This window comes from Amphibalanus amphitrite, unplaced genomic scaffold (genome assembly GCF_019059575.1).
Source record: "Amphibalanus amphitrite isolate SeventyFive unplaced genomic scaffold, NRLGWU_Aamphi_draft 000009F_arrow, whole genome shotgun sequence".
Lineage (NCBI taxonomy): Eukaryota > Metazoa > Arthropoda > Thecostraca > Balanomorpha > Balanidae > Amphibalanus > Amphibalanus amphitrite.
Genome location: NW_024881505.1, coordinates 976,633 through 1,000,127, shown reverse-complemented (window position 1 = coordinate 1,000,127; position 23,495 = coordinate 976,633). Strand labels below are relative to the sequence as shown.

General features: G+C 47.5%; 2 protein-coding genes across 3 annotated transcripts; one reads left to right on the top strand and one right to left on the bottom strand.

The window, feature by feature from the left end:
- Positions 1 to 1,481: 1,481 nt before the first annotated feature.
- LOC122380147 (nose resistant to fluoxetine protein 6-like) lies at positions 1,482 to 12,087 on the bottom strand. 2 transcript variants are annotated; one of them, XM_043363020.1, is made up of 3 exons: positions 12,013 to 12,087; positions 4,887 to 5,196; positions 1,482 to 4,198 (listed from the first exon to the last, which is right to left on the bottom strand). In XM_043363020.1, the coding sequence occupies exons 2-3, from the start codon at positions 5,194 to 5,196 to the stop codon at positions 2,145 to 2,147; spliced, it is 2,364 nt and encodes a 787-aa protein (XP_043218955.1). In that variant the 5' UTR covers positions 12,013 to 12,087; the 3' UTR covers positions 1,482 to 2,144. The 2 variants fall into 2 exon arrangements, with proteins under 2 accessions (XP_043218955.1, XP_043218947.1); XM_043363012.1 differs by lacking the exon at positions 12,013 to 12,087 and having other exon boundaries at positions 4,887 to 5,308.
- Positions 11,696 to 14,144, top strand: LOC122379669 (nose resistant to fluoxetine protein 6-like). Its single transcript, XM_043362061.1, has 2 exons — positions 11,696 to 11,699; positions 12,093 to 14,144. Exons 1-2 carry the CDS (start codon positions 11,696 to 11,698, stop codon positions 14,141 to 14,143), a joined length of 2,055 nt encoding a protein of 684 aa, XP_043217996.1. The 3' UTR covers position 14,144.
- Positions 14,145 to 23,495: the final 9,351 nt, after the last annotated feature.

The following is a 23,495-nucleotide window of genomic DNA, read 5'->3' as shown; positions in this document are numbered from 1 at the left end:
CCGGTGAGCGGTCGGCGGCCCGGTCAAATGTGACACATGTGACACACGGTGGGAGGGAGCGGGAGAGAGGAGAGAGAGGGAGAGAGAGAGAGAGAGAGAGAGAGAGAGAGGGGAGAGAGCCGGACTCCCCACCCACAGCGACACCAGGGAGGGGCGAGCGGGGCAGAGCCAGGTCAGATCGGCGTGCAGTGTGATTGATTGGCTTCTGCAGTGTGAGCCCAATAGCTCTAGCATGTCAGTCTGAACGCGCCCAGCTGGGCTGGATATCGGAAAGAATGCGGTGTTTTGGTAGCTTATTGGAACAATTTTGTGTAGATATTGATAAAATCTTCTAAAGTTAGGCAGTGAAAAGCACCGTCTGTCAGTCAGCGCTAAAAAAGGCGTTGTGTGTAGGTATACGTTATTCATCCGGTATACGTAACAACACGCATGCTGTCCTGTTGCAATTATAAATAGAATAGCTTTTTTCGCTAGAAGATATGGACTCCTTGACCCGATATCGCCTTGCACGAGCAGCTGTGAAAGACGCCAGCTTCTGCACGTAGATTGCCGATTGTAGAGAAGCTTGTCAATGAGGGCACTTCTATCTGAACAATCACCGCTCTGACTAATGTTCATTGTGAGTGTGACGTACCCATGCGCTACCTTCTCCCAATAGAAGTTAGGTGCCTCCTATCGAGCTTGAGTCCGATTAGCCAGGTCTAGTGTAATTACTAGGCAAACCCTTGAAACAAAAAAAGCTGCGACTATTACACTTTTTCTATGACAGCAAACGATTATTTTGTCGGCGTCCTTATTCACATTTATAGTTCTAACAAACATTTACATAATTGGATCACAAGTGCTTTGGGGTCATAAACTGTCATAAAGTGTGCCTATGTTACAGGGAGTATGAGAAATCAGTTAGTTTGCAAACTCCCTGAACGATCAGGTAGTTTGCAAACTCCCTAGGTAGTTTGCAAAGTACCTGGTCGAACAGGTAGTTTGCAAACTCCCTAGGTAGTTTGCAAAGTCCCTAGTTAGTTTGCAAACTCCCTAGGGTTGTTGTAAACTACCTAGGTAAAATGCGAAAACGACGAAACAACAGCCATATACGAGTACATACATGATATGTAGATAAGACGCGATGAATTGGTTCAGAGCTCAGAATGAAGCTTATATGGCTGTTGTTTCTCCGTTTTCGCATTTTACCTATAGGTAGTTTGCAACAACCCTAGGGACTTTGCAAACTACCTAGGGAGTTTGCAAACTACCTGTTCGACCAGGTACTTTGCAAACTGCCTAGGGAGTTTGCAAACTACCTGATCGTTCAGGGAGTTTGCAAACTCCCTAGGTAGTTTGCAAACTAACTGATTTCTCATACTCCCTGTAACACCTATACTATAAAGAGTATAGCGTCGGAGACCGCCCCTTGATCACAAGCGTCCAACTTTCACTATTCACAGTTAAGATAAGTCTAGCAAAAAGGAAAATACTGCGCATATTTTTTACCATTTATTACATACCGAATTCGGCACATATTCTATCTTTCAGCAACTAGAACGCACACGAAGCATAAACAAAAACAAACAAAAAATACGTAGGGCACATAGGTATATATAATTCCAAGACACAAGAGAATCTGGATAACGATATTTACCTTCTCACACACAACATATTCGTTACCCTAATTTCTATAGTTATAAAATTCAATGACATCACAAAAATCAGCAATTGTACATATATTTTCCATAAAACCGACCAATACGGATGGGACGCTTGCATTTATCACCAAAATTAAATAGAATCCAGAAAATTGGACGTGAGCCAGCACAATCCATAACTACCAGTACCTACCTTATTGCATGTCTACATTTATGTATTCTTAGCTATGCACACACATGATTCAAAGAACTAAACTGATATAAATTTTCATTATGCTTTCAACAGATTGGCAATTGAGGTTATTAGACAAAAATGAGGCAACTCTACAGTCTATTATGCAACTATCTCATAATGAACAGCGTATGTTATCCATGTGTCTTAAGCCATTGTTTAAAAAAAAAATATGTACAATGCATCAGATACCGCTGAAATTTGTAATTCAAAACATATACGAACCGTTTTGCATTTGACTGTTTTATGTAGATAGCTTCAAATGAATGTTATTCCTTAACAGACGAACCTGCCTCCTTGTCAGTTTCCAGGCCAGTCCCCTCCACTTCACTGCCGTTCACCTTTGGCTCGGAGGCCGCAACGGCCGGGCCACCCAGGCTCACAGCTGGCTTCTTCGGATCAAACATGATTTTCTCGAGGTTGATGAACGGAACCTCAAACGTCAATGAGAGGAGCATGGCTGCAGCGAAAGTGACAATAACGTGGGCAAGGAGGCGGTACGTATAACGGTACGAGTCGAGGTAAACGGTGCTCTTCACAGACCCCTCCACAAGCAGAAGGACGCTGATGTGGATAAGATATCCAGCGTACGTCAGCCGGCTGAGCGGAATGAAGCCCGGGTAGGAGAGGAACGTGTTGATGGGCCCGCCGTAGCCGGTGACGCAGGCAAAGATGACCCAGCCGACTGCCACGCCCCACGCGGTGCGGTTGAGTCCTCCATAGGACACGGCCACAGCTTTGCTGAACTCTTGCCAGGGCATCTGATAACCAGTCATGCCGAATATCACCGAGATACCGATGGCAAAGGCTGCGACCCAGCCGGACAGCCAGAGCCACGGCTTCAGGGTGATCTGGCGGCCGCGCAGCCTGTGGAGTAGGTAGCCGAGACCGATCCCAGTCAGCCAGACTGTGCAGCGCATCCACGGATAGGCGTACTGAACCATCAACTCATCAGCTGCCTCAGGATCGGGAGCATTGAGCAGGAGAAGAGTTGGTGGCAGTTCCTTGACGCTCCACATGACTATTCGGAGGGCCGTGAACGCGACAGTGAGGAAGCCCAGCCATAGTGTGCCCCACAGAGGCTTCCACACAAGAGGAAGCAGCACTACTGGGGAAAACAAGAACATTTGCATGTCTGTGGCCAGGTACCATGTCTGACCCAAGCACTCTTCTGCAAGCGGGCTGAAGTTCTGGATATAGAGCAGATTACGCCACCAGTTTGCTTGACAAAAGTCCTGCTGCGGCTCCGCTGACCTTGCCCAAATGGGACCGTTTCCGAAGTACACAAATATGGTGGCACTAATGGCGACCATGATTGCCATCGGTGGTGTGAGACGCAAATATCGGTGAAGGTAAAACATGAAGATGTTAAACTTTCTTCTTTTCTCGTAGGCTCCACAGAAGCTATAGGCCAGCACAACTCCAGACAAAAGGTAGAATGTGTCTACACTTGGTGTTGCATTATCGACCATTTGAAAAGCAGGGGTCTTGAGCCAATCCAGGGCGACGAAGATATTCTGATCGTAAACAAGCACCTGAAACGTAGCGTGTCCTATTAGCACCCATGTCATGGAGAAAAAGCGAATACCGTGGATGCACCTGAGCGTTCCTTTGCTTGTAGATGTATCCAACAACTTCTTGGTGTTGGTGTAAAGGGAAAATGAGACCAGGACTCTTTGCCAGGTGGCCAGGGCGGACGGCTTTCTCTGTTGCATCGTGGCTGGCTTGGGCTCGACGACATGGAGCATCTGTGGCAGCCGCGAGTTGGGACTGTCCACGACGGACGTCATCCTGAGCTTGTCGGCCTGCCGCTCGGCCCGGTATCCGAGCCACACGTCCAGCGCCGTGCCGACCAGCAGCAGGACGCCGACCAGCGCCAGCAGCGTGATGACCACGATGTCGGCCGGCTGCAGGTCCACCGTCTGGTCGGCCACCTCGGACGTGTAGGCCACCACCGTGACGTTGTCCCCCAGCATGCTCTGGAGACCCGTCTGCACATCGGCGCTGGAGCAGCTGGACGGCACACACAGTCCGACAGTGCCGGTAGGAATTCCCAATGTTGGAAGGATGAAGATGGCACCGACACCGTCATCCCCTTCCTGCCGCCATCCGCCGACCTCCTCGTCACCAACCGACGACACAGGGGCCGGTGCCACCGTCACTGGCACATACCGACCGGTGAACTCGAGCTCCTGGTCGTCCAGATCTGGGTACGTGTCGTTGTCCAGGCTCGCCTTCACCAGAAAACACTCGTCTCGGCTGCCGAACACGTTCAGGTTACCCACCAAAATGCCGTCTGGGAGCTTGCCGCTGGCATCAAACACTGCGAAAAGAAATTTCTTTCAACCTCAGCATACTTCTTTATTGTTTAAAGAGAACAGTTGATATACAAAAATCATTTGAAGATTTTGCACGCTAATAGACAAATGGACTTCTTCAGTCAAGAACGGACAGTGAGGGATATGATGCAACGGGTCCCGTTGAGCTTAAAAAAGTTAGGTAGGCAGAAGAGGTGACGTGCGTTCGAAAGATCGCAGTGCCTAAAAAACATTCTAAAACATCGTTAAGTGTTAACCGCATTTCGCATAGGTATCTCTTGAAAATAATGCACCATGTAATATGTACAGCCCTCAGCAGACTGCGTGGTAGGTATTCTTTTTTTTTGTTAATAACGATAATATCTCAAAGGCTATGCTATCAATCGGTCGGAACTCACTGCAGATAGATGCGCCATGCTCCACTCCTTCGATTAGGTCTATCACTAAACTGAAGTATGCGCCTTGTGTGGCAACAAAATGCAAAAGTTTGTTTTTGGGGCAAATATAAACTTTTGGGTTTTGTTGCCAAAATGGATGGAAAATGAGTACGATGATTATGCCAATCTAAGGTGCGGAGTCTCGCGCGTCTTGCTGTTACGATTTCCGAATGACCGATTGCATGGTATTCGATTTATTCTCGGTTTTGTAGAAAAAAGAATACCTACCACGCAGTTTGCAGAGGGCTGTACTTACTGAGCTGCGGCCACCCGGTCGGCGCTCCGGTCGAGAACTGCTCCCAGTAGATCTGAGTGTGTCTCTGACAGAGAGCACTGTCCGAGTACAGCGTCGGCGCCGCCATCCGAGAGACGAAGCCCTTGCCGCCGGAGGGCAGCGTCCTCTCCTCCAGCAGGTCGGTCAGCACGTCCAGGGTGGCATCCAGGTCGGCGAGGGTCAGCTCCTGCAGGCGCGGCCGCGGCACCAGGTTGAACAGGCGTCCGTCGAGGGCGGCGTCACCGCTGCCGGCCGCCGCCGTCACCGCCACCAAGACGGCCGCCACCGTCATCAGCGGCGGCAGCAGCGGGGCGAGTCGGGTCATGTCCGGGGCTGGTCGGGGGCGACGAGACGGTCCGTGGGCTGCTGCGGCCGAGACCGACTGGCCGGGTCGGTGGAGCGGCAGACGGCTATAGCGCCCGGCCGCCTATCGCGACATCGCGTCATCAACGGACGTGTGAGTAATTGATTACGGAGATTGGAGCACAAGCAATGAACGCACGCGGTGGGATCTTTTATCTGGAGCCTACAAACAGACATCAGTGCCAATTCTCAGAGGAAGAGCTCAAAGTGCACATCAGCCCTCATGCTTCATGGACTGCCAACCAACTACCCTTGCCAGCTTGGGAGCACATGTACTCCATGGAAGGTGCGGTTGTATGCTTGGACGTAGCATTTTATTGAACCTAACCGGAGGCGTGGGAGAAACGCTTCCTGCTTTTTTCTCGACATACCCAGTGTTGAAGACATCGCCACTTTATTTGGAATATCTATTCCCAAATCAATTTTACACACTTTGACTAAAACTGATATAAAATATTGTAATATGTCGGCCATCAATGACGGCTCAGTGACGTCTCATGTTCCGAAATTTGAGCCTACAAAACAGATTCTAAGGGAGAAGCTCTCATGCCCGCCGTTTTGAAAAAAAGAGAGGAAGTTGGAGGTCATTGAACTTAGGTGACCTTGCTTCACTTTTTCGAGTTTTAAATGCTTCTATAATAGGTTTTGGAGATGAATTTGAATTATGTACCCATTGGAACACTTTAAAAATAGGTTTGGCGACTATGAAACATGTTACGAAGCTGACAGAGGTGGTCCGTGGTTGACACCTTCTATAGACCTACTCGTTGACCTGACCTGAATCGACCTACCCTAAATGCATGAACACATCATCGTTGACTAAAACAAGCATGAAATCGGTAATCAGACCCCCCAGAAAAAAAGATATTAACGCAATGGCCTAACTTAACGAAGCTCTAGCACGTCCCAATTTTCCCGACTTTTGGGTCATTGTTCTGAACTGCAAGATCATCCAATGACCTATGGACTTAAAACTGAGCATTATCGGGATATCTCGTAACGGGCAGCACGCTACTTTTTTGCGAATCTCTAGCTCGATCAGGGGCCGCATCGCAAGAGGGGTTCGTAAGGACCACCCCCCTCTATACACTAGACGATGTAATACGTGCATACCTGACCTTTATACCGGCTTGGGTTGACATACAAGCCTGACGACTATTGTCGAAATAATTCAAAAATATAAATTGGAAACAGGATTCCGGTGGCTGCAGTAAGGGGCCGAAAACAGCCGAATATTTCGTGCCCAGACTTCGATATCTCCTCTCACAGGCAACAAAAAGAAAATATTGGTTTATGTGAATGAAACTTATAAAGAAGCAATCTAGCCGTGCTCGTGTTTATTGTTGCATTTTTGCATAATGGAAACTTATTTTACTAAACGTTGCTGGTTGCACTTTCCTCACCGAAGTGAGGGAACGTATGCCACTGATTTGGTTATAATGATTCCTCCCTCTCATCCACAAAAAGCACTTGTACATGGGAGTTTGATCTCTTTATTTACATGCTAATCGACACCAGTCCTGTCACAACGAACCATCAAAACGTCAAAATTCAAACTAACGTCACAAAACACCTCTTCAAGTGTCACTTTGCTTCGCCTTTCCTCCCAATTTCATCAGCGACCTTACTTCCCCGCCTTACATCTTCTTGACCCTGCTGAGCTTTGGCCTCATGTCGCTCCTCGATCGGGCTGTACCAGTGGCTGGGGTGTCTGCTTCCTGACTTTCGATGGACAGCACTGCCTTGAGTGTCTGCCTCACTTATCAGTTACCATGTTTCCACACTTTCCAGCAAATAGATTGAAAACCGTCGCATACATCTCTGGAAGGAGGCTCCTAAGGACGTCGTGGCTATGATTGCAAACGACTTCCGGTCAGTTTGACATCCCGTTTTACGACTATGTTCGTCACTTCTGCGTCACTTCTTGGTTGATCGCAGACCAGCAGCTGGTTCCTATTAGCTTCCGTCTTCGGCAGTTGCCTCCAAATATGGCAGATACTCACGGTGAGGTCGATGTCTTCCTCGTCTTTCTCCAGTCGTACCTCCAGCGGCGTAGCCCCATGATAGATCAGCACGCTGGCGGAGGCAACGTACTTGTTACGCCTGGTGGCCGAGCGTGCCAAGGCGCCGGAGCTGTGTCCCAGGGAGGCCTTGGCGCTGTCATCCAGGTCCTCCATTTCAGTGGATTTCGCCAGCGCGGCCACTAGCTCCTGGATGACAAGAGCACCATCCTGCTGTCACTCCTGCTGTGATGGTGCCATTCGGGCGGAGGCGTCGGCGGGGCTGAAACGTGACCAGTGACCACCATCTGAGGCCCTTAATTCGACTTCGGAGTACCGCCTCATTCTCCAGGAACTGTCGGACACTCGACCAGTTGTAGTTGCCACCTGATATCTGATATTGTCATTCGTGAAGAACGCATCGGTCTGGCCCTTCATAACCTGCTTCCGGTGTGAGTGGCGTGCGGATGCCTTTCGCTGGCCGCTCGTGCACAGGGGGCATCGCGTAATCCACGCTGGTCAATACTGACAGGACTGCGCCGCTCTTGAGCCGACGGCGCTGTCCCTGCATGCCGGTGCGAAATGACCGATCCTCTTCGAAATCTTCCTTTCTGAAATGCAGCTCACACACAGCGGAATAGTCCTGATCCCACTCAGCCCGGTCACGGTGACCCATGGCGCCAAACCACTGAGCCCGTAGAGATGTTTCGGTGAGAGAAGCGAATAGGTGGCATGTGAGACATCTCATGTTTTAATCTTTTGTTCCTCTTGGTTCGTTGAGTTGTAGCCAGAACGGCAGTTTTTTACCGCTCATTCCCCTCCTCCATTGTTGATGTATACCTATACGTATGTAAGGCTTTGCACCACAATTTTTTTTCCAAAGAAAACACCACGCATTGTGCCCTCTAAATGATCAAATTAAGAGTGAAATACTTTAATTTTTGAGCAAATAAAAGTAACATTGGTAGTAACAGTGGTAACAATAAAAGTACTACTGTTATCTGTGTATGGACACATAAACAATCGGTGCACTTCAGTATACATACACATAGACACACACATACATACAAACACATATAATTGACCTTGACCTAAATTGACTTGAAATGACCTCAGCAGCAAAAACCTGGTCCGGTAGTGTGATAAAGAGGTTCTAGCTGGCTTGGCACCAGAAAACGGCATCGTCATCGGTATATGATAAGCAGCGCACTTGATATCCAACGGTGACCCAAAACAGCAACATTTTTTAGTTTGACCTGACCTGGAAGGTCAATGACTGACCTGAGAAGGTAAAACTGGGTATCATTGGATTTGTGTCTTCCCAAAGAATCTTTTTGGTCTTTACCGCTAAGCTCTATCTCCAACAGGAACGAAATGGCGCGGGGGTGGCAACCCCCCCCCCCATGTGCGTTCTAGGATGGGAAAATGGCATGTGCGAGCGAGGGTTAACCCTCGCCGAACGCCAAATTTACAGGGAAGGTGGGTCCATGGAAGATCTCGCCCCCGTGAAAATTTGGTGACTGTACGTCAATATTTAGGTTTTTTTGGGGGGGGGGGATATAATTGCAAAAAATGCGCTTAAACATGTCAAAAGTTTTTCGCTTATAATTTTTACCAAGATTGAGCAAAAATAAAAGCACCGGTTAACTTAGGACATCCGTGCGCATCGAATGATATACATACTTCGTTACCAATTTAAAATTAATTAAAAGTTTTCTTTAGAAATTAGGTGAAGTTAAAGTAATTTATTAAGTTTAACTTAATCAAAATGCAGCATATCGCATATCATTCGAACCGCCTGATCACAAGGAACACAACGACCTCATTGTTGAAGCTCTAGCCTTATTGTGTACCAAGTTATTAGCAAAAACGTAGTTTAACCTTAGTTGACCTGAGTTGACCCGACCCAAGCGTACTTGCAGCTTGCAAACACCAAGTAGATGTAAATCACGGTAGTTAAACACTAAAACGTTAAAATAAAGCACAAATGTCTTATCTTTTCACATTCGGTCCAATTTCTTTAACAATTGTCATGACCTCCAGATGACCTCAGGTCAACCGAATTTAAAAAACCTGGGGTGCATACTGCATAATTACATATGATGGCACATGGTGACCTAAGCATATCCTGCAAGTATGAATCAAATCGATGAAGAACTCTAGTTTCCATGAACAACATAGTGCATTTTAGTGCCATTTTAACAATGTACCGGTTTTTGTGGCCTTGTGACCTGACCTCAACTCACTGGAATCTAAAACTCACAGGTCATGTGTCAAACAGATGCTCCAACTTGTGTCTAAATTTGGTAGCGCTACGTGCCATAGCACCCACGCTATCAACGAATAACTCTGTCATTCAGCTGCCATTAAACAAGCCCAATTTTCCCTTGACCTTGTACCGGTTTTCGTAACCTTGTGGCCTGCCCTGAAAAGACTGGGACTTGAAATTCTCAGGATAGGTGCGAAAAGTTGCCCTAGAGCGTATGCCAAATTTTGCGGTATGCCTATCTTCGTATGCCTATCTTTACGCTATTTGCAAAAACCTTAGCGGACTGCATCAACCAACATTGCCGGGCGGCGTATTCGCCAGGTGTATTACACGAATCGGCCGACCAACTAGCGACATCTCTAGTGCGATGTCATAGCCATCCGACGCGACAATGTATGCATTGAGGCTAGATTTGAGTTGAGACTGTTTCCAATTTTATATGGCTAGTGGTTACCATGGTGTGTCGTCGTAGCCGAGTGGTTCGAGTCCCGGTCTGGTAGTCGAAAGGTCGGTGGATCGATACCCGCATTGGCGCTTCTTTTCTCTTAAAAAGAAGTCGGTCGTAGACACGCATTTTTGGCCCCTACGTTCGCAGCCAATAGCGTCAGGGCTGGAGAAATGATTTCAGAGGTGGGGGGGGGGGACTAGGCCTCGAGGGGCCCTCAAGGAAAAGGCCCCAAGTGTCTCAAAGGGCCCAAAATCATATTACCTTCCTAGGGCGGATCTAGGGGAACGTTTGGGAGGGGGTCACAAGTCGGCCGACATGCCGGGTCTGATGGATGAATTCTGACGACCGGGGGGGGGGGGGCGAGTATGTCGAAATCAAATCACATTTGATCTTCGTCGTTTCTAAGATGAAGTTTAATCGTTATTAGTCACTCGGCTCAGTAGTTTCAGTTAGTGAAACCCACCTCTACAGGGGCGTCGCTACGGATTTTTTTACTGGGGGGGGGGGGGCGGATCGACGTACTTAAAAACCCAGAAGTAGATATAGTTACCACACTTTTAGCCTAATGCATTAGTAGCATATAGTCATGATCTCTCTTATTGACCTGTTTATGAATCGGCGGCGCAAAGCGCCGCAAAAATTTGCAAAAAAAAATTGCAAAAACACAGCTCTAAAACACAAATATTACAACCCTTTTAGCATGCTAGTACAAACAGGAGTTCCTTCACAGTACACATATATGAATTCCGATTCAATTGGACACGGTTGGTGTTATTACAGTCACGATCTCTCATATTGACCTGTGCATGAATCGGCGGCGCGAAGCGCCGCAATTTTTTGTGTGGAAAAAACGTTTGTCAAAACACAGCTCTAAAACACAAACATTACAACCCTTATAGCATGCTAGTACAAGCCGGAGTTCCTTCACAGTACACATATGAATTCCGATTCAATTTGACACGGTTGATGTTATTACAGTCACGATCTCTCTGATTGATTGGTGTATGAATCGGCACAAAGCGCCGAGAAAATTTTCAAAAGCATTTGTCAAAACACAACTCCAAAACACAAATTTTACCACCCTTTGAGCATGGCAGTACAAGCCGGAGTTCCTTCACAGTTACACATATGAGTTCTAATTCAATTTGTCACGGTTGGTTGGTGTAATTACAGTCACGATTTCGTATTGACCTGTACGTACATGAATCGGCGGCGCGAAGCGCCGCGAAAAACTTGCAAAAAGATTTGTCAAAACACAGAGGGGGCCTCCTCTCTACAGAGGACCACCTCTCTACTGCGGGCCTCCTCTTTTCGCAAGGCCTCTTAACTACAGAAGGCCTCCTCTCTACAGAGGTCTTCCTCTCTACTGAGGGTCTCTCCCTTTCAGAGGGCCTCCTTTACAGAGGGCCTCCTCTCTTCAAAGAACCTCCTCTCTACAGAGGACCTCATCTCTGCAAAGGGCCTCCTCTCTTCAGAGGGCCTCCTCTCTACTGAGGCGCGAGTCCTCCTCTCTACAAAGGGACTCCTCTCTACTGAGGAAGTCCTCCTCTCTACAGAGGGCCTCCTCTCTACAGCGGGTCTCCTCTCTACAGCGGGTCTCCTCTCTTCAGTGTGAGGGGTGTGGGGGTCCTCATAAGCTCCTATTATACTATCAAACTCCCAGTTTGGTAGTACGGACGGTGAGGTTTGGGAAGAGTCCATACATACGGTGATGGGTGGGAAGGGTCCGTACGGACGGTGAGGGGTGGGGACGGGTCCGCACGGACGGTGAAGGGTGAGGAGGGGTCCGTACGAACGGTGAGGGGTGGGACGGGTTCGTACGGACGGTGAGGGGTGGGGACGGGTCCGTACGGACGGTGAGGGGTGGGGACGGGTCCGTACGGACGGTGAGGGGTGGGACGGGTCCGTTCCGCCACACCTCTCACCGTCCGTTCTAATTAGACTGGCTCAATTCCTTCGTCTGTATGTGTGACAATGTGCCCACAGCCGCCTATGTGCGAATAAGCATTGGCCATCCAGCTAGCTTACGTGTCATCTCGAAGTTCGAACACTCGAACAGCTGTGTGATATGCATTCTGATAAAGATTGAAAGAAATTTCTTTTCGCAGTGTTTGATGCCAGTGGCAAGCTCCCAGACGGCATTCTGGTGGGTAACCTGAACGTGTTCGGCAGCAGAGACGAGTGTTTTCTGGTGAAGGCGAGCCTGGATAACGACACGTACCCAGATCTGGACGACCAGGAGCTCCAGTTCACCGGTCGGTATGTGCCAGTGACGGTGGCACCTGCCCCTGTGCCGTCGGTTGGTGACGAGGAGGTCGGCGGATGGCGGCAGGAAGGGGATGACGGCCTTGGTACCATCTTCATCCTCCCAACACTGGGAATACCTACCGGGGTGATCGGCCTGTGTGTGCCGTCCAGCTGCTCCAGCGTGGATGTGCAGACGGGTCTCCAGAGCATGCTGGGGGACAACGTCACGGTGACGGCCTTCACGTCCGAGGTGGCCGACCAGACGGTGGACCTGCAGCCGGCCGACATCGTGGTCATCACGCTGCTGGCGCTGGTCGGCGTCCTGCTGCTGGTCGGCACGGCGCTGGACGTGTGGCTCGGATACCGGGCCGAGCGGCAGGCCGACAAGCTCAGGATGACGTCCGTCGTGGACAGTCCCAACTCGCGGCTGCCACAGATGCTCCATGTCGTCGAGCCCAAGCCAGCCACGATGCAACAGAGAAAGCCGCCCGTCCTGGCCAACTGGCAAAGAGTCCTGGTCGCATTTTCCCTTTACACCAACACCAAAAAGCTGCTGGATACGTCTACAAGTAAAGGGACGCTGAGGTGTATCCATGGCATTCGCTTCTTTTCTATGACGTGGGTGCTTCTGGGGCATGCTGCGTCACAAATTACTTCGTATGACCAAAACTTCTTCGTCGCATTGGATTGGTTCAAAACAGTTGCGTTTCAAGTGATTGATAACGCGACGCTAAGTGTGGATACATTCTACTTGTTATCAGGGGTCGTGCTAGCTTACAGTTTTTGTGGAGCCTACGAGAAAAGAAGAAAGTTTAACGTTTTCATGTTTTACCTTCACCGATATTTGCGTCTGACACCACCGATGGCAATCATGGTTGCTATTAATGCCACCATATTTGTGTACTTTGGAAGCGGTCCTCTTTGGCCTCGGATGGTGGAACCACAACAAGACATTTGTCAAAAAGACTGGTGGCGTAATCTGCTCTATATCCAGAACTTTACCCCGATCGAGGAAGAGTGCTTGGCTCAAACCTGGTACCTGGCCACAGACATGCAAATGTTCTTGGTTTCTCCAGTAATTTTGCTTCCTCTTGTGTGGAAACCTCTGTGGGGGGCTCTTTGGCTCGGGTTCCTCACTGTTGCCTTTCTTTCTTTGCGGATAGCTATATGGAGCACCAAAAACCTGCCTCCTACGCTTTTCTCATTTAATGTTCCTGATGTTGAGGCAGCCGAGGAAATGGTGACTCAGTATGCATATCCATGGATGCGCTGCACAGTCTGGCTGACTGGGATCGGTCTCGGCTACCTACTCCACAGGCTGCGCGGCCGCCAGATCACCCTGAAGCCGTGGCTCTGGCTGTCCGGCTGGGTCGCAGCCTTCGCCATCGGTATCTCGGTGATATTCGGCATGATTGGATATCAAATGCCCTGGCAAGAGTTCAGCAAAGCCGTGGCCGTGTCCTATGGAGGACTCAACCGCACCGCGTGGGGCGTGGCAGTCGGCTGGGTCATCTTTGCCTGTGTCACCGGCTACGGCGGGCCCATCAACACGTTCCTCTCCTACCCGGGCTTCATTCCGCTCAGCCGGCTCACGTACGCCGGATATCTTATCCACATCAACGTTTTAACCCTCGTAGACGGCTCTGTGAAGAGTACTGTCTACGTCGATTCGTATCGCTTCACGTACCATCTTCTTGCCCACGTTGTGGTCAGTTTCGCCGCAGCCATGCTCCTTTCGCTAACATTTGAGGTTCCTTTCATTAACCTCGAAAAAATCATGTTTGAGCCGAAAAAATCAACTGCGGGTCTGAGCGGCGCACCTTTACCACCTGCCGAGTCTGATTTATCTTCTGATAAATTGACGAATTCTCCGGGACCAGAACAGGAAGCTGGGCAGACCAGCAAGGAATAGAGAGAAAACGTTGTTACTTCGATGTTCGCTGCTGTTGTTGAAGAGCTATGTACCATTACATGTAGTATGATATGCAATATTATAGTTAACAGTAGCATAGTAAATCGGAATTATGATGACAAAGATGCCGGGAGTTCCTAAATAAGCAGTCGAATTTAAAACATTATAATTCAAATATTGAAGAAAGGATGAAAAACGAATCAGTGCCTATCATATGTACACAAAGATTAATGCCATTCTGTGTGGTAGCGCCTTATCCGTGCTGGCTGCTCACTTGCAGCCAAAGAAGACGAGTTACAGATAGCCCTTTTTCTCCCCAATCACAGCTTGGCGCGTCGCCGTGCGGACACCAGCGCGGCCCGGCAGGTCTTGTACCGCATGAGGCACACTGCGAACGTCGCAGCCCTCTTGAGTTCTCCTGTGGTCGTGGGACTGCTGGTTGAAAGTTTTGTGTTCACAAAAAGTGATTTGAGTCTACCCGTTATCCAGCTGAAAAAAACGTTTTTTCGTTGGCCCAGATGTGGTAAAAAAGTCGTGGGTGTCCTCGCATCTTTTCAAGGACCAGCTGCTACAAAACAACCGTGTCTATTTGTTGACTTTCGACAGTTGTTGATGAACAGATGCCTTATAACTTGGAAGATTGACTGTTGGTTCTGGTGAGACAGGGAGTTGTAGTTTTGTTGCAGCCTTTTTCCTGACCCAGTCGTCTGAGTTTCCTTTGTGGAATCCGCTGTAGGGTCTCTCGTGTCTTTGCGCCTAAACAGCCGAATTTTTGGTTATAATATTTACATTTACCCATTTTCTACTTTAACTGGTCAGAATTTTCCCAAAGCGTTAAACTGTGCAAAAAATTCATGTTTTTGATGGCCATTTGTTTGCTTTAAAGTGTCTTGAGGCGTCCCATATGTTGCGTGCAGCATTCGATTTTGCCTCAAATTGTGGTGGTAATGTTTTATAATTTTGCTTCCTAGCTGCGACTGCATGATGGAATGTAGTTATGATTGGTGTGAAATAAAATGGCATTGATCGTGGAATCTCAACGTGCTGTTTTATTTTTGAAATTTTGATTGCAGACGTTTCTAGAGAAGAAAATAATTCAACTCTTTATTGCGCTGTATTTATTGTTTATTCCAGGTAGCAAAGCCGAAACGAAGTGTTGATATGTTACAGGGAGTATGCGATTTCAGTTAGTTTGCAACGACCCTAGGGTGGTTGTAACCTCCCTGAACGATCAGTTTGTTTGCAACGACCCTAGGGACGTTACAAAATAAATGCTCGTTCCGGGACGTTGTAACGAAACTAGGGTCGTTGCAACCTCCCTAGTTAGTATGCAACGAACCTAGGGTTGTTACAAAATAACTAGGGAGTTTAAGAATTCATCGAGTCTCGTTTCACAGGAGGGCCGTCAACAATCTTGTCCAATGAAAATCTTGTTCAATCTACATAGTTCATTTAAAACGAAAAGGAGAACAAAATTTGGACATTCAGCTCAGGAGTATTTCACGACGGCCATCTATTACACATTTTGTGCAGGTTAGGTGCACATTTGGTGCATATTTGTTCAAATTAGACTAATTCAAATTAGATTAATTCAAATTTTAAATTCGCCAGAAAGCCCTTCGTAAAAACGGCTATTATCCGCTCATTTCCAGTTTTTTTTTGTGATCGTAAACATTCAAACATGTGAAATGATGGTGGTCCCATGCATTATGGTGGGTGTCAACTGTCAAGGTCACGTGAAGGTCAGGTCAAGGTCATTGACCTTTGATGACCTTAGCTCATTTCTTCTGGGTTCATATATTTCTAGGCTAGTTGTTGGAGCTGATTTCGAATTTAGCACCCATTTGAACATTTACGAAAGTAACTGGCGCCTTCGTACCATGTCACGAAGCTGGCAGTGGTGGTTGACACCTACTATGGACAGCTAGCAAGACGCCTACTGGTTGACCTGACCTGACCTGACCCGACCTGGCCTAAAAACATCAAGACATTACATTCAGGGGAGGTTTGGTCAATCGCTGTCATTTTTAGCACATGCACTGATTTTGGAAAAGAAGTGCTGCCACCTGGTGCAAGAAGAATAAACCAGCTTTAATATGGCCGTTGTTTGTATGGTAGTCCAACGTTGACGTGTACCCTTTTTTGTGGCCTGAAGTTGGAACTTCAATTTGCAGCATCCGAAAATGATCAATATTGATCGAAAACATAATTTTGATGAAAAAAGATTATGTTAAGTTGAAAAAGGAGGCGATTTCATCCAGATGCGGTGGTTTACTTCTTGAAATTATTTTTGTTTATGACGATTGCCATGTAATGACGGATGATGCGCGGCCGTCAATTAGCAAAAATAATTAATTGCATGAATTTAACCACCGCATCTGGGTAAAATGACCTCCTCTCTCAACTTAACATATTTTTTTCATCAACGTCATGTTTTCGATCAATATCGATCATCTTCGGATGCTTCAATTTTAAGTTTCAACTTCAGGCCACAAAACAAACTACCATACAAACAACGGGCATATTAAAGCTGGCTTCTTCTTCTTGCACCAGGTGGCAGCACTTCTTTTCGAAAATCAGTGCTTATCTTTCCAAAATCGTGATTTCCTCGCTGAGGAGTGAAATCGGCTTCATCGTTGTCAAAAATAGCAGGTCAAAGGAGGTCATGTTGCATATTATTCGATTCGGCAGGTCTTCCTCAGTCCATTGGTGGCTTGACCGACTCGCTAGCTCAGTTTGAGCGGGAGTTATTGACGAAAAGCTCGTATGACCCTAGTGACGTCATAAATGACGTCATGCAACGTCAACAATGCAAAATTGAAGCATCTTACCTTGCAAGGAGTGCATGAAATCGCGATCCGTGTGGTTGAGCTAGTTTGAGATCGTTCCCGGCGCCAGAATAGCAGTTTTCATTTTTCTCAATTGACTTTAGTGGTGAGGTCACGTGACCGACCTGACCTCATGTGATCTTTAGGAGAAATCCTAGAGGTATACAAGTTGTGAGACTTCTAGAAGATGCTCGTACTGTAAGTTTTATCCCCCTGTAAAAGCTCCTCTGGGACTAAGGGCGTTGCGAAGTTGCGGCATCTGAGGACCGTCCACTTATGACGTCGGTCAGTAACCTGACCTGAAGTGTAACAGGTCTGTTACCTGTTAACAGAGGCCTGTTCAGGTCTGTTACCTAACCTGAAATCTGGTTGGTGTAACAAGATCCGGCTTGAATCAAACGTCAGGTATGCCTAGTTTCAGCTCTCTGTTGCTGGTGTGTTCGGAGCTATCGCGAAAAAAAAAAACTAGGCGGGGCGAGGATTAAGCTAGGCTGGGTTGGGTAAGTTTGGGTCAAGTAGTACAGTAGGCGTCCCACCCGCACCACCTGTTTATAGCAGGTGTACCTAAACCACCAGCGACAGCTTCGTAGCAAGTTGCATTGGCACCACAACTATACGTACGTACTTCTCAAATGTATCAACGAATGCTGGATTTGAAATAAGCTAAAAAATTCCTTAAAATCGCAAAATTTGAAACAGTTACCCGAAGTCACCAAACGTCAATGACCTTGACCTGGCCGCAGGCCGACAACTGACAAGTCAACTTGAAACCCATCATGATGCATGGGACAACCATCATGGTTCACATGTTGGCACGTTTATATGTAATCACAATAGAAGTCTGGCGCAATTTTATGTGCGCTAACAAAACGGCAAATCATTTCGGTCTGCCATGGTCTCAGAAATCAGATCAAAGGTCATTGGTTTTAGGATCATGAGCTGTATAGGGAATGTGTAACCAGAACGTAGATAAGTTCGAGGACACTCAAAGTTTCGTCACGATCGGCCGCTTTTAGCGCGAGATAATAGCGAAAAAACGATGGGTTTTATCCGACCCGCACCCCTAAAAGTGTGAGGGATAACCCGCACACGGATAGCGACGGATATCCATCACACCTACCCCAGTAACTATATTTTCTACATGTAAGCATATGGCTGACGATATAATGCAGCCAAAATTATCACAGCAGTTACGTGCTTTGTCCCGGGCACCACATATACTTCTGAGCTGAATGTTCAAATTTGGTTCTCCTTTTCTTTTATTTTTGGACTTCATTTCGATTTTCATTGGACAAGATTGTTGACGGCCCTCCTGTGAAACGAGACTCGATGAATTCTTAAACTCCCTAGTTATTTTGTAACAACCCTAGGTTCGTTGCATACTAACTAGGGAGGTTGCAACGACCCTAGTTTCGTTACAACGTCCCGGAACGAGCAGTTATTTTGTAACGTCCCTAGGGTCGTTGCAAACAAACTGATCGTTCAGGGAGGTTACAACCACCCTAGGGTCGTTGCAAACTAACTGAAATCGCATACTCCCTGTAACAGATACATGAATACTGTATGGGGAAGCGGACAGTAGTAAAAATTATTCCCGATGTGGCGTCACTGAAGCCCGGGGGTGAAAACCGAAGCATGCTTTATTGCCCGAGGGCAATAAAGCCCTCGTCGGCTGCCGAGGGCAATCATGCTTGTTGTCTTTGCGCGAGGGCTACAGTTGCGTCACAGAGGGCAATAACTTTTTCGTATTGCATTTACCCCACTTAGTATTCATTTTATTACATGGCACACTCCAACTCGCTAATAGATATCGGTAAGCATGTCGCTGCTCAGAAGAAAATTGAAAAAGGATTCAAACGCGCGGATTACTATTGCCATTTGCCGTGGTGTCGCTAACAAAAATACCTATGTTTTCCTTCAAAGTTAAATTAAATGTGAAAATGGCGGTCAACTGTCAAAATTATTACATCTCCACTCCCCAGACGACATACGAACCATGTAATAATATAAATTATGTTATGCCTATCAGTTACTTGAATTATCTAATGGAACTACGTATGTCACATCAAATCAACCTTGAATCAACCCATCTCTACCTAGCTATCGCATATCGTTGCAACTTAATGTAATCCCTAATAATTTTCACATTTAGAGCAATGGCTAAATGTGCGAAAGAGCTGTCCATGCCACTTAATACGTATTACTTTTTAAAACTCCTTTGGTCAAATTCCTGATGACTGGAAGCATGCTAACGTAGTGCCAATAATGCCCTCGCCCGGCGGCGTATTCGCCAAGTGTATTACACGAATCGGCCGACTAATAGCGTGCCTCTTGAGTGACGTCAACGTGGCCTCATACGTTCGGTCCTTGCCCTTGGTTGCGTCTGTTGATGCTAGGTTTTAACTTAACGATATTTAAGCTTGATTACGTATGTTGTCGCCGTGGCGGAGTGGTTAAGAGTATCGAGCTGGTGATAATGAGGTTGTTGGTTCGATTCCCATTGGCGACTTTAATCTTCGTATCATCTGTCATTATGCGTTTTTCGGATACATTCGCAACGGCGTGCAACCAAGAAATCAGTGGTAAGTATTCTTCTACTGAATATGTTGCATAAGATGAATGTTTGCAGTCCAACCAATCGGTTCGGTTTCGGTATTTTCCAATAGTTTTGGTTTGTATTTGGTTTGGTATCGGTATTCTGATTTTCTGTGATTGACATCACTAATGCATAGTTCATGCTATGCGAACGTAGCCAATGGAAAGACAAATGGTGCTGGGCGATGCAGTCATTGATCAATATTTCTCACTGCCAATGGGTGATAGCACACAGCTTATGCTGGATATGACAGGGGCGGCGCTGACCTTTAGAAAGTAGGTGCATGGGCACTTGGTATGGTAAAGTACCTAAAAATAGCGAAAACTTAGATGAAAAGGAAAAAATCGCACGCTGGTTAGCAGGATATTAGATGGTTTTTCGTGTAAGAATCACCATACACAAAACAAATCGGCATAACTAGCGTATCACGGGACAAAATTTTCAATTTCTATCCGTCAAGGAGCGTCATCTACAAAAGCAATGCCCTAACTATAAAGCTTTTACATAGCTGCCGCCAGGGGAGATAAATCCCCTTGTTGGAATCTAGTTAGTCAAAAATATTGACCTATATTAGACGTATATGAAGATAACTCTGGACTGATTGTGAAGAAGCTGAAGCTGCATGCTCACGGAGGGCTGTCAACGATTTATCTCTATACTTGTCTTATCTGATCGATGAAATAATACAGGAATCCGTTGTCATTCGGGTGTGTAATGTGTATCATAATAGCTCTTCCGATTTTGACGAATATCGACAGTGCCGTAACAAAATTGGTAGTTCCGGTGACCGGTACAGACTGCAATCAAACTGCAGCCAGTTCTTTTGCGACAAATTCATTAATCAGATAAATACTTGTCATAGATTTATTGGGCGTACGCTATTCAGGGCTGGGGAAACCGGGGGGGGGGGGACCGGGGGGGACCGTCCCTCCCGGGCCCCATTAATTCCATTTCCTGGGGGGACCTAATATATAACGAAAGTGGGCCCTTCTGACTTATGTTTAAAAAAGTAGTCAGCCATTTTGGCCTGTATTAGTGTTTTAAATCTCACATTCCAAGCATCGGAGCCCTATATCAGTGAGTAGATCTCAATGAGTCGTAGTCCACCACAAGCTAGTGGGCCCTTAATGGTTCCGTGATGACCGTGCACCATCAGAGAGCCATGGGCCCTCATTGAGTCCATGTGGTCCAGGTCCAGTAGTGGACCTGTTGAAAATTTGATAGAAAGGTGTTTGCTAGGCATACTTTCCTTTCACATACCTCCTATGTACAGCAACGCATGAATAATTCAGTGGCGGATCCTGGGGGGGGGGGGGCACGGGGTCATGACCCCCAAATGGTCTGAGAGGGTCAGTTGACCCCCCTCCAAAAGCCGAAGACCTAAATGCGTTATAGACGCCGTCTTGCATGCTCAAAATCACCTGTCAAACACATCTGAGCTAATACCTTTGTTTTTGTCTGGATCGTGTTGCGTGAAAAGGCGTATTGAAGGCCAGAATCTTACTCGTTTTTGTCTCAACCGTGCGAGCACCAGGGGATGATACAGGAAAACTCTAAGGGGATAGTCATAAATTTAATTTGTGGTGCCCCTACCTATACCCAAAATTCAAAACTCAACGGATTTCGGCCACTTAATTTTGGTGATGCCGTGTTTCCATTTTTTTTTATATTGTTTATTGTATTTTTAGTGTCCCTGGGCCCTGGCAGGCCTGTGGTGCCCCTGGCCGGACTGTGGTAACCCTGGCGGGCCTGTGGTGCCCCTGCTAGGGCGCTGGGGCCCCTGGGCCCTGACAGGACTGTGGTGCCCCTGACAGCCCAAGGTGCCCCTGCGAGGCCGGTGGTGCCCCTGGCAGGCCTCTGGTGACCCCTGAGGTGCCTTCAAAAGAGGACGTGGGGCCATCAGAAGCGGCTATATGACCGTCGGCATTGGGCCTTAAGGGAACTGCATGGGCCTCTGCTGTGACCCAAAATAAGGATCTCGAATGTCAAAATGGGACCTTCAGAGACAGGTAGGGAGTCAAGGACCCTCATTTCACCGGTATGAGGCGGTAGGCACCCAAAAAGCAGTCGGAGTCCCAAAGATGCCGGAATACTTATGCATTACTTACGCGGCATGCTTACCTTCTTACATTTTGCGCCCTCGGAGGCCAGCGCGAGGTCCTCATAGGTCGATGTGAGCCCTCTGAAGCCGGTGAGAAACCTCAAAGGCCATCATAAGACCATCGGGCCACTGGATAGTATGATACTCAAGAGGCAATTTGGACCTTCGGAGACCGGCGTGGGCCCCAGGGACGTAGCCAAGGAGGGGACGGGGCGCCCCCCATTGGGGTTTCAGGAGGCCCCCGTGGGGCGCCGAAGGCCCACGGGGCCAAAATCACGCCGGAGGCGTAAGAAATTCACGGGAATCCAAAAAATCACGTCAGGACAATCAGGGCCCTCTGACCAGCCTGACAGCTAGGGTCCTTCTTACTTCCTGAGGCCTCCTTCTCCTTCCTTCTTACTTCCTAAATAACCGCCCACTAGTGCCTGTGTCTGACCGCTAGGGCCCCTCTGACTCCTCAGTAGAGAGGAGGCCCTCTGTAGGTAGGAGGCCCTCTGTAGAGAGGAGGCCCCCCGTAGAGAGGAGGCCCTCTGTATAGAGGAGGCCCCCCTCCCTTATTCACATTTATAGTTCTAACAAACATTTAGGTACATAATTGGATCACAAGTGGTTTGGGGTCATAAACTGTCATAAAGTGTGCCTATGTTACAGGGAGTATGAGAAATCAGTTAGTTTGCAAACTCCCTGAACGATCAGGTAGTTTGCAAACTCCCTAGGTAGTTTGCAAAGTACCTGGTCGAACAGGTAGTTTGCAAACTCCCTAGGTAGTTTGCAAAGTCCCTAGTTAGTTTGCAAACTCCCTAGGGTTGTTGCAAACTACCTAGGTAAAATGCGAAAACGACGAAACAACAGCCATATACGAGTAGGGGAAGCGGGGGTAGCACCGCCATGTGGGAAACACCGCCATCCTCCCTATCGGCAAAACTTTGAATTGTAAATGTAAACACCCGCCATTTCGGTGTCCGAACGGAAACGGGACGCCGCGTGAGGTAGGTTTCGCTAAGATTTATTTGATTTTGAGATCGCAATGGCCCATTTTGTGAATTTCAAACCATCGTTGTAATCATTTGGCATGTTTTAGCAGCAAGTAAGTGGTCATTTCAAGTCAAAATGTCTTGATTTTTACGTTAAATTTGAGGGCATGAAGTGCTCTTCGTTTAGAAAGGAATTACAGAAGAATCGCGTCCCGGCTTGTTTTGCTGTCGGGGCGTTGTCGGTCCATGACTGTGTGTGGGGTAACACCGCCATGCTCGGCGGTGCTACCCCAAGGGGTGGCAAAATGGATAAAGCCGCAATGATGATTCACTCAGCTCGGACAAGAGCTTTAGTTAGGCCGCAAACGTCGTCTGTTTTTTAACCTCACGTTTGACTTCACTGGATGTTTCGAAATAAACGTGAATTTGTCATGCTTTGTATGCATATTGTCCGCAACAAACAGTCTGATCTGTGACAAACTAACAACCAACTCTTGTGTGTCTTATATGAGTTTGAGTTACTATTTCAGACAGCAGTAACGCTTCCAAGGGTGGCTGTCACCGTAAGGCCGATCTGTGGATAACATCGCCATCAGTGGCGGTGCTACCCGCACATTTTTTGGAGGACGGAAAATGCAGGACTTGTTTTCAATGTCTGTAAAGTAGCGAAATTTTATAATGGAGCGCTAGAAACTATGCCAACATGTAGGAAAACATTCCTACTTTCACATGAATGCAAAAGAGCTTCGTTTTTACTACGCATATCAGCTCGGTGAGCAGAAATGCTTAAGGTGGCGGTGCTCCCCCCGCTTCCCCTACATACATGATTACGGAGCGAGCGAAGCGAGCGTAG